The sequence below is a fragment of the Anser brachyrhynchus genome, assembly GCF_964034855.1.
Source record: "Anser brachyrhynchus genome assembly, chromosome: 13".
NCBI classification, from domain to species: Eukaryota; Metazoa; Chordata; class Aves; order Anseriformes; family Anatidae; genus Anser; species Anser brachyrhynchus.
The window spans coordinates 8052439-8068704 of NC_137708.1; the positions used below are offsets into that span (position 1 = coordinate 8052439).

General features: G+C 39.6%; 1 protein-coding gene across 5 annotated transcripts; it reads left to right on the plus strand.

Moving 5' to 3' along the window:
* Positions 1-47: 47 nt before the first annotated feature.
* On the plus strand, positions 48-14414 carry MOSPD1 (motile sperm domain containing 1). 5 transcript variants are annotated; one of them, XM_080553702.1, is made up of 7 exons: positions 48-202; positions 5353-5610; positions 5792-5867; positions 9129-9358; positions 11289-11450; positions 12035-12138; positions 13876-14414. In XM_080553702.1, exons 2-6 carry the CDS (start codon positions 5457-5459, stop codon positions 12112-12114), a joined length of 702 nt encoding a protein of 233 aa, XP_080409828.1. In that variant the 5' UTR covers positions 48-202; positions 5353-5456; the 3' UTR covers positions 12115-12138; positions 13876-14414. The 5 variants fall into 5 exon arrangements, with proteins under 5 accessions (XP_080409828.1, XP_080409830.1, XP_080409831.1 ...); XM_080553704.1 differs by having other exon boundaries at positions 50-202; positions 9129-9355; XM_080553703.1 differs by lacking the exon at positions 48-202 and adding an exon at positions 344-778.
* Positions 14415-16266: the final 1852 nt, after the last annotated feature.

Genomic DNA, 16266 nt, shown 5'->3' on the forward strand with positions numbered 1-16266 from the left:
CGTGCCGGTGCCCCGGCCATGGCGGCGGGGCGGGGCGAGGCGCGGCGCCGTCTCGCGATGGCTGCGGCGGGAGGCAGGCGGCCGCCATCCCGGCCCCATCCCGGCAGCCATAGCGACGACGCTACCGGCGGGGACGGGAGCAGCCGGGGGGGGCCGGACAAAGGGGGCGCCGCCAGGAGCCCGCACCCAGCGGCCCCGAGGGGTGAGTGCGGGCCGGGGGCGATGTGGGAGAGCGAGCACCCCCCCCCCCCAGCCACCCTCTTCCTTCCCCTGCCCGGCCCCGTCAGGCCGAGCCTCCCCGCCGCGCCGCTCCCCTCAGCAGGGCCTCGAGGGGCGGCCGGGCCGGGCCGGGCCGGGCCGTCCCTGGGCCGGGGGCTGAGGCGGGGCCGGGGCTGGGCTGAAGGTGCCCCGGGGTGCCGCTGGGGCCGAGCAGGGCCGGCGGGGGGCCGGCTGCTTATCGCCGCCGCCAGGGCAGGGCAGGGCAGGGCGCCGGCTGCGGAGAGAGGCCGTTAGAGAGCAGCGGGAGCCCGCACCGCTGCTGCTCCTCGCCGGCTAACGAAGGGGGGGTGAAGCGAGTGGGGGCAGCCGGCCTCGCTTCTCTGCCTTCCGTAGGTGCGCCGCAGGAGTCCAAGCGGGCTGCCTTACTGCCCGTGCTGCCCTTAAGGAGTGTTTTGCTCAGCTAACCTGGCGTCCTGGCTGAGTGTTTGAACGTGGTCTGAGACAGGGAGAGCGACCGCCTAGCGCTAATGGACACAGGACATGTTTAAGAAACGGTTTGGTACGTTAAACACAGCCTGAAAGGGAGAAAATGCAGGGTAGAGCAGATGTGCCCTTGAAAGTCTTCTGTAGGACTCTTCTGATAGGATGGATCAGAAACAATGCACAGCTGTTAGTCCAGATTTCCCTGGCTTCGCATGCCTCTACAACCGTACTGCAGTAACATATGTGTTATTATCACCTTTTTGGCATTTGAAAAAAAAAATAAAGGGAAAAAAAATGCAGACCTAATGAGCTTTGCTGTTAGTATCAGCATGATTTATGCATGTTGTAGTCATCTGTTCTAATAGGTAACGCTCTGGGACTACTTCATTTTACAGCATCCTGAAGACAGTTACCAATTACATTTCTCACCGCCCTGTAAGGAGGTGGACAGTAGTGTACTTCATCCGAGGCTGTGCAGAGTCTCAGAGTGGTTCTGCCAGTTCGATTGTGACTATCCGCCTACTTAAATACTTTGCAGAATGTGTGCCTTCATAGATGAGCAAATTGAGGTGAGGTTAACCAACTGCTCAAGGTCATAGAGCCGGTGACGGAGCTAGCAATAATGGAACCCAGCCGACCTGACTGCTGGGGCCGTGCTCGAATCGTTGGATGACTCTCCCAAATAATTGCAGGTAGTTTAAACATTGGATTGCGTAAGTGCATTTTGAGGCCTTCAAAAACTTTTGGAGAAACAAAATGTTAATAGATCTGCTTCAGATCGTATGCTCTATTTGCGTGTAGCTTAAAGGTAAGATAATTGCTCTGCTTGGCATAGGGAGGAATTTTGAAGAAGACTTCATGGCTTATTTTGTAAATGTGTGCTCAAAAGGCATACGTACCTCAGTCATGAATTTATTGAGTTTATGCAGTGTAGAAAGGCTTTTTGTGTGGATTCAGGGGATAGATTATGAGAGAGAACAAACATAGATTACACTGTAAGTACACATTTTTAATAAGACAATGTGGAGACTGACTGTAAAGAGGTTACCTTCTGAATAGTGTTTACCAGATGATATTCTGTCAAGTTATTTGACAGAAATAACTATATATACACATATATGTATGTATGTATACATACGTATGTACTGGGAAGCCATGGTGCTGACGCTGTAGGAAGTTAAAGTGGAACAAAAAATTTCCCCACTTGATTTATTTGTTCAGCAGATACTTGTTAAATAAAAACAAATCAGAGCTGGTGTTATTTCTGAGCCTAAAGAGAAGTTACGTTTCACTTCATGGTGGTTTTTTTTTTTCTGTCAGGTTAAATTTATGAAGAAAGGGATTTCACAGGAAATGCTGGCAGATCTGTGCTATTGTGACACAAGCATTATATATTTAGTAACTTCAGGGAGGAAAAGGGAGAAAAGATCCTTACTGAGCTGAAGAAAATATCAGTGGAAGCGGTTTGTCTGGGCTTCAAAGGGTGTTGGAAAGCAATCTGGCGTTATTCAGGTGTTACACTTCAGCCCCTGTCCTGTAATGAGCATTGCATTTGACAGATTACTGCGGCTGCGTGGAATTTCATTGGTGGTACCACAAGTCCATCTGCACAGATGGTCACAGATTAAGACCACAGGTCTCAGTTTTGTAAAGAATTGTTTGTGCTTCCCTTTAAGTTCTGAAGTAATTATGGTGACCACTGACTGAACAAAAGAATTCTGCGTGCAGTGCACCCCTAGAACAGTGAGGGACAAGTTTCTTTTACATGAACTGGCTGGCGTGCCAGAGGGAGCCAGCTGTGTAGCTTTATTCTGAACATTTTTGAGGAGTGCTTCTTTGGGTTTGAACTACGTAAAGAAGTTCTGATTACAGACGTTCTCTGTAAAAAAAAAAAAAAATCTTTACAGCTTCTCATTGATGAGTGCTGTGTGAAAGATGCGCTATTGCTAATACTAAATCATTGGATCTCCCCAGTGTCTGTACAAGTTATAATGCAGTCTTTGGGAAGAATATTTTACTGACATTACTTGGTGAGGTACCCCAGCAAGGTGACTTCTAAGCCAAAATAATTCTCTCAGAAAGGATGTTTGTTGCTTGCTTAGAAACCTAGAAATTTACATCCTGAATGACACTGCTGTGTCAGCAAATGTACCTACCATAGACCTGGGTTTGCCAGGTTTTACTTCTGCCAGTTTGGAGTGGCGACTTCTTGTCCAGCCAAGTTAAATAAGAAAAGGAAGCAATAATGGGATATATTCTCTTCAGATTGGTGGCTTTCAGCCTACAAGTTTGTGGATTCCTGGTAGGTTTGTGCACTGTGTTATCAATAGATATGTAAGAAAAACAAGACTGCTGGTAGGCTTACTGATCCACTGTTCTGCTAACATTGTGATTTGTGGGGTTTTGGACACCTGAACTCTTGCTGTTGGCTGAACTGAAGAAACTAGAGTTGTGGTGTGATACCAGGAATCAGAATGAAACCTGTGCAATGTTAAAAAACAAAAAAAAAACAAAACAAAACAAAAAAAAACCAAAAAAAAAACCTTAAAGCATCAAAATTGCATTAATGATTACAAATAACCGTCTGTATTTGATTAAATCTAGTCATGTTAGAATATCTAGTAGTAGTTTGATATTGGTTGTAGAGTAGTTTAAAACACTTGTTAGGGAAAAAAAAAAGTTAATTTCAGAAGATGGCCTATATTTCTGTTATATAGCATTTATGCAGCATGAGAACCAGTGGTTCTTGCATGTTCTTACTGTATATTGCATTGAGCTAATTCCAGTAAATTTATTTTTTCTTCTGCCTATGAGAAAGAAGAAATGATTTTGTGTGCCTATGATTTGGCAGCTTTTTTCATGTTACATCTTTGTATAGTCTTCATATATTTGAATGGAGCAGTGAATCTCACTTTGCAACAGTACATAAAATTGTTCAATAAATAATACTTACAATTGCTGCACAAAGTGATTTTAGAATTCATTAATTCTTCTGAAACAAAACAGATTTACCAAAATTCCAAAAGCACTGTAGAACTCAAACGGCTACTTACAGATCTATTTCTTTTTCTAGACCCTTCTTAATAAGGTAGCAGAACATCAACTTGGAACACTATCATTGGGGATTTGTTTTCAGAATATTATTAGTAGCGTTTCAGTGAAGTGGAAATAAACCTCTGCTCTGAAAAGAAGCTGATCTGGGGGAAGGACTTTCCAGTAAGAACCATAAATTTAAGTTCTCCAAGGATGAGTTGTTATTTTAAAAAATAAAGAGATTGAGAAGCTTAGTTTGTGAATAAGAATCACAACCTGTAAGTCTGAAGATTTGACAGGGACTACTAAAATAGTCTAGGTAATGTTCTAGTAAACAACTAAATTTGTGTCATGTTTCAAGTATGAAGCATGTATCTGGTGTTTGGCAGCGTGAACAGCATGATATTTAGAATGTGGAAAATAAGCATTTATTTTTTGTTTGTTCTTAATGCTAAGGCGATTCGCCGCTAGAAATCTCAAAAACTAAATGTCTTATGTTGCAACGAGATCAGATTATTAGTCTGGAGAACAGTTTAAATGGATGTTTTATAAAGCTTCATTGGAAGTGGAAATTATAGCTAATAAGTCAGTGGGAACTTTCTGTTCTTCTGATGTTTTCTACTGTAGAATAAAGTTAAGCCTCAAATGACACCTTCAGTTTGATAACTAACCTATAGGAGGTACAGTAAAATGTGACATCCTTGGGGAAAATATATATGTAGCTATTTCACTTGGTTTTGTCTGTAGAGTGTAAAGTCAGTGACATGCACACTGAGGAATCTGGCCTTAATTTTATTTTATGAATTGCATTTGGGATTGTTGCTTGATCAGGTCATAGGTTCTGGTTTTAGTTCTGGAATGCCACTCAAAATAAAACAAAACTGTGGGGATGGTAGAAGGAGAATTATGGTGGTTATGCTTTGTTTAGAGACAGTGGTGGTGGAAAACGTTTCTTGTTTTTTAACCCAATAGTAAATCCAAAGTCTGTTTGGTGTTAATCATCCCAGTTATTTTTCAGTTCATTGCCAGTAACTACCATGCAAGCATAACAAGACCTGAGTTTAAACAAAGCATGAAGATGTTCCCCATTCCTTTGTTCTGAATCTGTAGGGTTTGACATACCTCAGTGCCTATGCGAGCAGATACCTAAGTGGCTGTGCCTCATCCAGGAACGTTTTGAGTAGGTCACCACTGCAGTGAGATCCTTGCCCAAACAGTGACTGCTGCTGCCTTACACCTCTGTGTTTCCTCATTTCTGCTCTTTTCTCAAATGTTAGTTATCCAAGGCAAGAACGGCATTTATTTTTTTGTTGTTTGGTTTGCGTTGCAAATGTTTGTCCGTTATAAGCAACACTAGGCATAGACTGGGACCCCAGAATCTGTTATTCACTGAAGAAGTGCTTATCCATTTATTTTATAGCAGTTTGTTAAATAGGTATACATCTGATTCTTTTTTTTTTTAATATTTCCATGTTTTTAAAGAATTTAAGTATAGGTAGATACATAACCAAGCATCAAGTTTTTCATTTTTACACGTTTGTTGTCTGTCTCAGTTTAGTATAGATTCATGGAAATAATCTTTTTTTTTTTCTCTTTTTTTCCCCTTTTTTCCTTCAGAATTGCCAAAATGCTTTGGAATTCTTAAACGATTCAAAAACTGAAGTCCCCGAAGATACAAAAATCATAAGAACACAAGAAGCAGCAAGGAGGATTCAGTGCCAATGCAGCAACAAAGAAGACAACCAGAGTTAGTGGAAGGAAATCTTCCTGTTTTTGTTTTTCCTACAGAACTTATATTTTATGCAGATGACCAGTCAACACACAAGCAGGTGTTGACTCTATATAACCCCTATGAGTTTGCCTTAAAATTCAAAGGTGGGTTTCTTAGGTTAAGTTCTACTTAAGGATTAGTTGGTGATCTTGAAAAGTCCAGTTTTAATTCATGTAACATTATATTTGTGGCAAAACCAAACTTGTGTCTTTACATGTATCTGTTGATGAAATTAATGAGATAATAATTCATGACTTGTTACCACTGCTGTTCTTTTCTTTGCAGTTCTTTGTACAACTCCAAATAAATATGTGGTGGCTGATGCTGCTGGTACAGTGAAGCCTCAGTGCTGTGTTGATATGTAAGTAAAAGTGTTTTTGTTTTTTCCTAAGAGTAGGATATTTGATTACCTTAATTTCTTTTATTATTTTAAGAGGTAGTAAGTGACAGCATGCATAGTATAAATTAAATTCTATAAATATTATGTTTTCCTAATCTCTTGTATTCTTTTGGCCACCCCATCTTTGCTATCCTTTTACTGTAGGACAGAAGTAACAATTTGGAGATGCTCCCTTCTTTAATTTTGTCTTTAAGCATAAATAAAATGCTAGTAAATGCATCCTGTAGTATACTGTTTAAACCATCAGTGAGAGTAATACGAGCCTCCTCTGAGTACTTTTGTGTTAGTTCTAACAAGAAAACCAAGACCCCCAGGGTTGGGATTTCTTTGTGAGAAATATTTGTTTGCAGATTTGCAAAATGAAAATGTATGAAGTTCTACTGAACACACTTTCCTGGGACATATTTAATAAAGGTACTTTTACCTACCTTTCACCCTGACCACCTCTTGTTCTTTCTTCCTCTGTTCTCCTCTTCCCTCCCCTTTACTTGTTTCTCCATTCAGGTCCCAACCCAGTAACAGAGGAAAGATGAACCCTGGCTAAGTCACCACAATATTGTGTAGGGCCTGTAGGCTGCTATAATTCAAAGTGGAGGAAGCAGTAGTTATATAAGCTAGAATAGCCCAACTTCTTTCATCATCTATTTGCCATGTTATTTCTGTGCTGATGTATAGGTACAGCTGAAGAAAGGATGACATGCCTAAAAGAGTAGACTGAGCTTTCTGACTAGAAATTTGTCAACTGTAAAACACCAGGACCCTCTGGTCAATTAATGTCCATAAACAAAAACCCTGCTATTGAATGATTTGTCTTTTGTCAAATAAATAATAATGTGCTCGGGGAATGGCTCTTTCCTGTAGGCTGGTTTCCTTAGGTGTGATTTGGAAAATTCCAAGGACTCACCAAATAGAAAGGGTATTTAAAATATGGAACCAAAAAGTTTAAATGGGTAGGGGCAATAATCCTAAAAATGGAACAAAGTTAATATACCAACGTGTCCGTCTGTAAACTACTCTAGTCTTTAGTAGACACACAATCTTGATGACATTTGTTCATCTTAAATGTCTTCTATTAAATAAAGAAAAATAAGGTGTATCCATGTTTCCAAGGGAGTTTTTGTGTGGCAGGAAACCCATCTCATTCCGTTGGTTGTTGTCTAAGGGCAGTGTTTACTTCCAAGATATGAGCAGTACTATGTAAGTATGGCCATTTGCCAGATAAACAGATATTCTACAGAGCTTCTAATTATGCAATGGTCTCTAAAAAGAAACAGGAGAATGTATCTGTTTATAAGGGTCTGCAGAAAACATCTCTTTGCTTGGCAGCAGATGCATGTTCTCATAGCACAGTGTTACATAAAGATTCTGTTTAGGTTAATTGGTACTATGATACTAAGAGGAGAGAGAAAATTAAGAAGGAAGTCCCAAAGAAATGGAGCTGAATCTGCTGTTCTGATATGCTCAGAGTTGGATGAATTAGGATTATCAGGGGAAAAAACCTTTTGTTTCAGTGAAGGCAGTTGCCCAGCCAACACTCAGCTTCCTGAAAGCCTGTCATAAGCACACTTTTAGCTTCTGAAGTGATGTAATACCACAAACATTCCTGTACCTTTCTAGCTTAGGATGACGTAGTTTCTGTTTCCTTGTTAAATAGACTGTTCAAACCAGATATCAAGTATTAGCACTTTCTCTGTTTGTGATCGTAGATCACTTCAGGTGATACAACTCCTTTAACTTAAGTCTGAAACAAGAATCTGTTTTTTTGCAGCATTTTAATCACGTATGTTATCACAAAGATCTTTTTTGAAGCAATTTTAAGAGCACTATCCTATATTACTAAGGAGAAAATCACTTTTTCCCCTCAGGAGATGGCAACCTTCTTGAAGTCACATCACTTACAAATAGGTATTTTTTCCAGGTTAGCTATTATTATCTTAGAAATTTAGAATAGCCTTTCACCAAAAAAAAAAAAAAAAAAAAAAGGTCCTCCACTTTGGAAAAACACTTAAAATCTGTATTAACCCTTAAGAGCTGATACGACTTAAAAACTTGCATGTTCTAGTTTTTTAGTGCTAAATATGGATTTTCATAATGAATCATAAATGCAGAGAGGAGGCAGGTGAGCAGAACAGTGTGCAGAGTTCTGTGTTGACTTTGATCAGTGTTATTTTAAAACTGCCTTTTATAGGCCTTGCACGATTTTTTTCCCATGAAATAATGTAAAACTAGAAGCAATTAACAACTATCACCCTGCCTTACTATCGAAGCCATCTTGGTCAACCTGTTCAAAACAGGTTCAGAGTGGTTGCTGGACAGTATCAAAGTTGATAAAGGAAAACCCGGACTCTCCAGGTATGACTCGGTGTGTGCCTACACTGCAGGCTATGTTGTGATTGCAGCTTGGGTAGATGAACCTGGCCTAGCTCTTGCTAGCTAGTGAAGTATCTACAGCATTTCAGTGCTGCAAAATATTCTCAAGGTAGTTACTAGATTGACAGACAAGGCTCTGACAGCACAGAGCTCTATCTGTCTCTGTATCCAAACATGCTTACTGAAACACAGGTGAGAAATGTTTACGTAGATACATAGCTGTAATTCTGACTGCAGGTAGATGCTCTAAATCAGTGGGTTCCTGATTTTGAAAATCCCTTTACAGCTAGCTGACTCTCATCCACAGAGACAATGAGTGTAGCATCTGGGAAAGTATAATTTTAAAGCTTCGAGCCTGCTTTCCTCAAAAAGCTAGACTTTTGCCATCACCTTGTCTGTCCAAGTGTTCAGCACTCCTACTTTTCTTTTCTTCCTTGTCCGCCCCAGCTCCCCTTATACCTTTTAGAAATCACTTGCCAGCATCAAACAGTTCTGCTAAAAGTTCCGAAGCATCTTTGAAATAATGAATGTTTCATGAAGATTGGCAGATAGGTGCCAGATTGAGGCAAAAGTGTGTTCTTAGATAAAGAATTAACTATTCTTTTTTGCGAGCCAATTGGAGTATCTATTTAGGAACCAGAATACCCTGTCATAGTGCAATGAACGTAGGGAGGGGAGAGAGAAGGCAAGACCAAATCTTCAAGAACATTGTGTGATGGAGGATGGAATGGGGATCTGAACTGTGTGGGGGGGAAGAAAGGGGAAATGTTGGGGTTGTTGGACGTAATTCCACAGGAGACATAGACTAGACAAACTAGTTCCTCTGTTTGAAAACGTTGTTTTCCTCTGCAGTGTGATTCGTCACAGAGATGTTCGGGCTGCTCACTATGGTGTGATAGATAAATTTCGTCTGCAAGTGTCTGAGCAGAGCCAGAGGAAAGCACTAGGGAGGAAGGAGATTATTGCTACTCTACTTCCATCTGCAAAGGAACCACCACAACAAAAGGAAGAGGAGGAAAAGCGAATAAAAGAACACCTGGCTGAAAGTGTCTTTTTTGAGCAGACTTTGTGTCAACCAGGTAGTTGAAATCTTTTACCCCTCCTGTCCTCTGAGTCAATTTGGAATAGCTCAAGTGACTAGAAAGACTAGATGAAAATAAACTTCAAAAATAAAAAATCAGTCTTACAAATAAATAAAGAATTAATCACTGAGGGACGATAGCACTCAAGAACTAAACTATGGCAGTACTGCTTGTGCTGTCTCGATTAATCATGACTTTTTTCTGCTCCGACTTTGGTTATTGTACCTTGGAGAGTACCCTCTATATTCTTCTGGTGCAGCAGTTCTGTTACTGCCAATGGGAATTTATCTGCAAAAGGATCAGTTACTTTTTTCCTTGGTCTCTTTCAGAACACTTGCCCCTTCTGATTTTGTTCCAAACCCTTAATCCTCCATTTCCTGATGAGCAGGAAATACTGCCAAAACATCTTCTAAAGTGCTCCTTGTTTTGTGCTGTCTCCTTTGTCTGAAAAGTACAAAAAAATCAAAATTGCTAGCTGGGAATGCCTCATTTCATATATGAGGAAGTAAATCAACAGTCTTGGGCAAAGCCTGGACCAAACAGCTAAATCGAAGTAGTAGGGAGAGAGATAAAAATTATTAAGGTTTACTGGAAATGAATCTGATTGGATTCTTGACTTGACAGTCTACTGACTTATAGTGTAATCTTGTTGCTGCTTTCTTTTTCATGACAAGAACAAAAATAATTTCCAGAAAATGGATTAACTTGCTTGAGAGTGTTCCTCCTGTTATAAAACCATTTCAGCATTTATACATAGTTTGTTGGCTGGTGAAATACCTTACACTAAAAAAATCCTCAAGATGGATAGTAGGAGGATACGTGGTTCAACTAAACCTACAAGTTCTCAGGGCTCACAGAACAAAATGTTACTATGACAGTTGTTTCAGTACAGAGGGTTTTAACCATCCTGAACAATCTGATACTGGTCTTAATCCAAATGCTATTTCACTGCTTTAAAACATTGTTAGCTAAATTATATTGCTTGCGTACAGAAAAATAATAAACAGAGCAAGTAGAGTCTTTGCCTATAACCTGCAACCTGGAAATAATAGATCATTAGAATTAAAATGGGACACACACTGCTAGTCACTGTGAGGATAGAAAACTTTGATAAAACACTTGCTAATTCCTAATGGGTCTGAAGAATTTGGTTAGAAATATTCAACTAACACATTAACAGCTCTTTAAAAAAACAACTATGCAGTGTGTCTTTGAGTAGGTTCCAGCTATTAATCTGCAGCACAGTAAAGAGCACAAAGGACAATTTAGTCTATAGTTTGCATTTCCTTGTTCAAGTGATACTAGACTGCCATGGCAGTTCACTCTCTCAGTTTCTACAGCAAATTTGAAATGCTGCTCATCTGTGGCACATAAGCTTGTTCTGGCAGGTGCAGCCCTTGAATCTTCCTCTAAAAGAAATAAGAGAAACTCCTCTGGCCGAACAGTTTGTGTTCTTGCTGGAGCCAAGTTTTGTTCTGGAGGTGTAAGCAGAGTTATCTGCCTGTGCACCTCCTCTAGGTGTTCTTTCCCAATTGACTGTTAATCGCTGAGGGAACATATCAGTGTCAGGAGTCAGGATGCATGGTGAAACCTCCAGCATTGCTGGAACATCTAACTGTCATGAGTGTGTGTGTATATATAGCTACTGAGCCTGGCAGGCTCTGTTCCTCCAGAAGGGAGGGGTTTGGAAAGTCATGTGAAAACAAGTTCCAGCATCAGCTTTGGAACACGGAGCAGCCTTCTTCACTGCAAAATGCAGAAGGCATAGGAAAGCGGGTTTAAGAGTTGTTTTCCATCCCCTCCAAACTCTAGAGGGAAAAAGAAAATTTTGAGATAGCGCAGCTCTGATGTACTGCAAACACTTCTGCAGAATATTTAACACTTATATGCGGTAGATATTCCTTACCAGCGGTACTATTTTGTGTTTCAGAAAACAGAACTGCCTCGTCGGGACCTAGTTTACTAACAGTCTTCCTGGGAATAGTGTGTATTGCAGCACTAATGCTACCTACATTGGGGGAAATGGAATCCCTGGTGCCTCTCTACCTCCATTTAAGTGTGAATCAAAAGTTAGTTGCTGCTTATGTTTTAGGTGAGTATTTTGGATTTTGTTAAGTATTTTATTGCAACTTCTGTGATTCGAGAAACTGCTCCTGTGTTTGTCAGTGGCTTCAGGAAACTTAATGGAGACAAAGCACCGCATCCGTTTTCTGTTGCAGCCCCACTTATATTTTAAGTTACAGCCATAGTGGTATCGGGGAAAGTGGTAATTGTAACTATTTTAGACCAGATTTTACTCAATATTATACAGGCCCCTACATGCTGATTTTACCTTCATTTGGTGACTGGCCAAATTACTAACACCTATAATCATCTGCCAACAAAATTAAATGGAATGTGCTGTTGTTTCTTTCTCTTGTATTGAAATAGTTACTCTACTGCAGAACTTAGAACTCTTCTGATTTTATTTCTCTCTTCAACCCAGATGAGCTGTTCTGAAAGGCTCCATTCACTACCCTCTTGATAAGCAGTTAAAATGTTTAGAAATAAATTGTTATAAACACTTGCTAAGAGATAACTGCCGTCCACAGCTCTTCCAGATTGCTAACTTCCTCCTCAATTAGCAAGCATAGATAAGTTGCACATTTAATTTGACTTTTTCTGTAACTATTTCAGATTTGAAGAGCAGTCACACTAAGCTCAGTTCTCCTGTCCCACTACGTGGCAGAAATGAGGATTTAAAGGAAAGGAGCTAGGCAGCTTCAAACTGATAGCTAGAGGTGAGGTAGTGATAAGAAATGATGCAAATTCGTGGTGGTTAATGCGCACACTCAGTTTAATGACTGACTTCTGAGAGTCAGTCTGCTGAAAAGGTTTTAAAACTCACCCGTTGCTAACCAGAAGCCTACATCTCTATCTGAGCTGATGGTAATGTATTTTCAGATTGGGATCTTGCAGTAATCCTTGCTTTATTTTTACCTCTAGCTTTGAGAAACGTTCAAATTTCTGCTGTTGCTAACTATAGTATTAAACCATTTGCAACAACTTACCTGCTTATAGATGCATTATGAAGTCCCTGTGCATCTTGATCCTTCGGTAGCAGTGCTGTTAATACTCAGGAAGTGTTGTGTATAGCACGCTTGCTCATCTAGAACACAGGTTGATTGCCCTTAAGAAGATGAAACTACTTTCTTCCACAATGAAGTACAATTGGATTGTTTAGCATTTAATTGAAAAAGGTTTATGCCGTGACAACTGGGCCATATGACATTTGAGAATTTGCTTTACAGAAATGAGTTAAACCCTTTCTCACCTGAAAATGCATATACACATGGTACGGGCTGTGCTGTAGCACCTTCCAGAAGCCTGTTACTTCGGCAGTGATTCAGATGATCCAAATTAGGGCCTGCAGCAGTACTGGTGGTAGTGATTGCCGAAGGTAGTGCAGACCTTAACAAACAGCTGAACTATAATTCCTCTTTAATGGATAAAATGCTTATCTAATGGAAGGCAGCGTTACAACTCTGTTTTTTCATACTTTTATCTTTAATGTCTTTATAAAGTTAAATCAGTACGTAGTGGCAGGATAACAAAATACTCTCAGCAATTTCTTTGTCTGTAGTGAGATCTCTAGACTTTAGCTAAGATCTCTGCTGTGAAGAACTATTATACTAACATCTTCCAAGCCTGAAAGAAAATAAGATGGCCTAAGAACTGATAAATTACTATTTTGATGTTACATGAGAGTGGGATTCCAGGAGCCCTTATGTTTTTCCATATGCCTCTTTACCTTGTACTATATAAACTTATGGATAAGAACTTGCAGACTTGTACTTTTTTCCCCTGTATCAGCACGTAATTAAAGTGAACTCTTCAGTGTGGCATGAGTAGTTTATTAACCCTGTATTTTTTTGCTTTCATCCCTGGAGCTTCTGCTTCTTCTTTTTATTTTTTTTACCTCCGTCAGAGCAATTCCTCTTTTCCTTCTCCTTTTAAAGGTCACAACAAAGTCTGCAGAAAGCTCCCTATGCAGACTGATCAAAGACTAGTTTTAGACAACGATGTTATTGTCCACAGAGCAGAATAAAAAATGGCTTGGAGCTTTCAGCTAATCTGTCTTACTGATGATTCGGCATTTAAATTACACTACCCTTAGCTAGCCCACATCAGAACTGGGGGTTTGTGTGCTAGTGTTATACTTAGCCAAGTCAAAATCTCAGTATTAAGATTTCCAGCTGTGAGTTTGGTAATCGTTTGGAATGGTTATAGCTTCTTTGAAGTTTAGTTATTAGATAGCGCTTGAGTGTAAGTTTATATGCTAATTTTTATCTGCATCAAAATTTGGAGCAACACTTCTGGTATTTAAGTGATGGATGTATATAAATTCATTCTGCTTGCACATATGCATTTTTACCCGTTTTTTTTCTTGGCCAGTGACAGGATAACTGTCTTATCTCTATTTTGAATGTTTTATTCAGTGAAATTAAAACGTCTAGTTCTTAATTCTTGTCTTTCAGGTCTCATCACCATGGTTATTTTGAGAACATGAGCAATGACTTAATAGGATGTCAAACACCTTACTGTATATTCACATCATGAATGTGGACTGCCTTTTATTCCCATTTGGCTCATCAAGATGCTAGCAAAACTGTTCAGTGATTTAAGATACCTTCAGAAGTGTAATATATTTTAACTATGTATAATAAATGAAAGACTCAAAGCACTTTTAGGTGCTTCTGTAACAGACAGCTATGAAATGTTCAGTGATACCTGTGAAAATAATTTGAAAAACTTTTATATTTACACCTACTGTAAAAAATCCTTATTAAAGCAACATTTGTTATTTTTAGTCTATGTTCACATTAGTGTGTGATCACTATAAAAGCAAACTGTCTTATGTAAAACATTTATTTGGTTTGTGGTTGTATATGCTGAGGCTGGTGCCTAACACTTCTGTATACATACCAGAAGAAGGGTGAGAGTCATGGCTAATCATTGAAGAAAATGAAAAAATTCATCAGTGAAACTATGAAATAAACCATTAAATTTAGGTGAAGAAGTAATTCTCAAATTCCTTACTTCATCATTACAAATATATCACTGAGTGCTCATTTTCATACCTGGGGAAATAATTTCTTCAACAACTGTTTTGTATCACAACTGTAGACAATAAAAACAAGTTCTGTAATCAGATCCTTTCATTTCTTAGGGATGCCTGCGACATGTGCACTAAGTGGCATTAACAGAAGTTAAACTGACCCTGCACACTACTACAAAACTCAGCATTCTTTTCTACTTTAGAGACCAAACCAAGTATAGCAGCGAAGGCGTTTGTCCACACTTTCCCACCACCATCCCTTACAGCTAAGGCAGTAGATGGCTTTTGCAGCAGGTTTTTTTTTTGCCTGCTCAAAGTTAAGTTTTATATTCTAAGTGAACAGGTAGGGTTCACATAACAAGTATTTCCCTTCATTTAACATTTCATTGTAGAGCTGTTTAGTTGTAAAATCTTATTTCTACAAATCTGATTCCTACTGAGGACCCATTATTGCTGTATTTGGCTCATACACACAAATCTTTATAAGTCTATAAAAAAACAGTTTTGAAATTAAGCCTTCCCACTGTCTGGGTGTTGTGTGTCACTTTTCTGTTTATGCATGGAAGCGCAAAGAAACCATGCACATGACTGTTTAGTTTAAACTTTTTTATTATTATTTATCACTATTTTTTCTTACATATAATGCACTAAGTCTTTAAAGGGCAATAAAAATGTTACTTTAACTTGATTCCCAGAAGAACTGGGGTTGTGTCATCTATCGGCATCGGATGATAAAGAGACAGTCAAACATTAACATTTCAAAAAAAAAAAAAAGAAAGTGTTATTAACTGGTTTGAGAACTCGGTGTTCCAGGGCCCGTGCTACAGACAATGCTCTCTTCCAGTTACAAACACAGATCTTGTTTGGGTCAAAGTGTTTTCCTGCCACTGTAGAGCTGCCTTCTTGTAGTTTTGCTTTTGTTCTTAAGTATCTACACTGTTAATTCTGAGTTTCATGAGGTGGTTTAGCCGCCTCTTCCTGAACAGATTTTAGGGAGATAAAACTGACTTACTATCCTGGCTGTAGTATATTAATACACATACGTTTGTCTGTGGGCAACGGGAGCAGGACTCAATTCAGCCATAGTCCTAAATGCCTTTTTCCCCATGTCCCTGAAGTGCCAGTCGCAGGCCAGCGCTTGTCAAGCACTTGCAGAAGTACAGGAGAACCCCCTCACCTGGAATCCCAGCATCGTCATAACCGCGTCTCGACACCAGCAGCATTCTCACTCCTGGACAGTGCACACACAAGACTTCAAAAGTGAGACCACAGGACAACGGGGACCTGTATTGCCAGGGTGCCTTTCAAGGAAGTTAAAGAGAAGCAATTGGTTTCAAAAAAAAACCACCTTGACCAAAGAAATCAGTAACAAAGAGTTATCAGCAACTAAAAAAAACCTAAAACACTGGAACATTTCTTTTTCAAGGTCGAGCAAGGAGCACTACACAGATAAAGATTAAATGCACGGTGTAACTTAGCAGCTGTAGCTAAAACTGGTGCTTGGGCAGCACGAGCGTGAAAAAGTGTGAATTTGTCTTTTCTGTTTCAGAGAGATTACAGAGCACTGCCAAATCACAAATTTATTCCAGCATTGGAAAAACAAGACCTGAGAACAGCTTCAGTTCACAATGGTAAGGAGGAATGGATCAACTCATGTAACAGCGTAGTCATAGGGAGACACTAGGAAGTTTTTACTATGTGGATATACAAGGATAAACAAGGCTTGTAACGTTTTCTGATGCCTATACGTACATATATATGCACACGTACCTCTGGTACCTTGAGGCTTATTTAATAAGGTTGTTGAAAA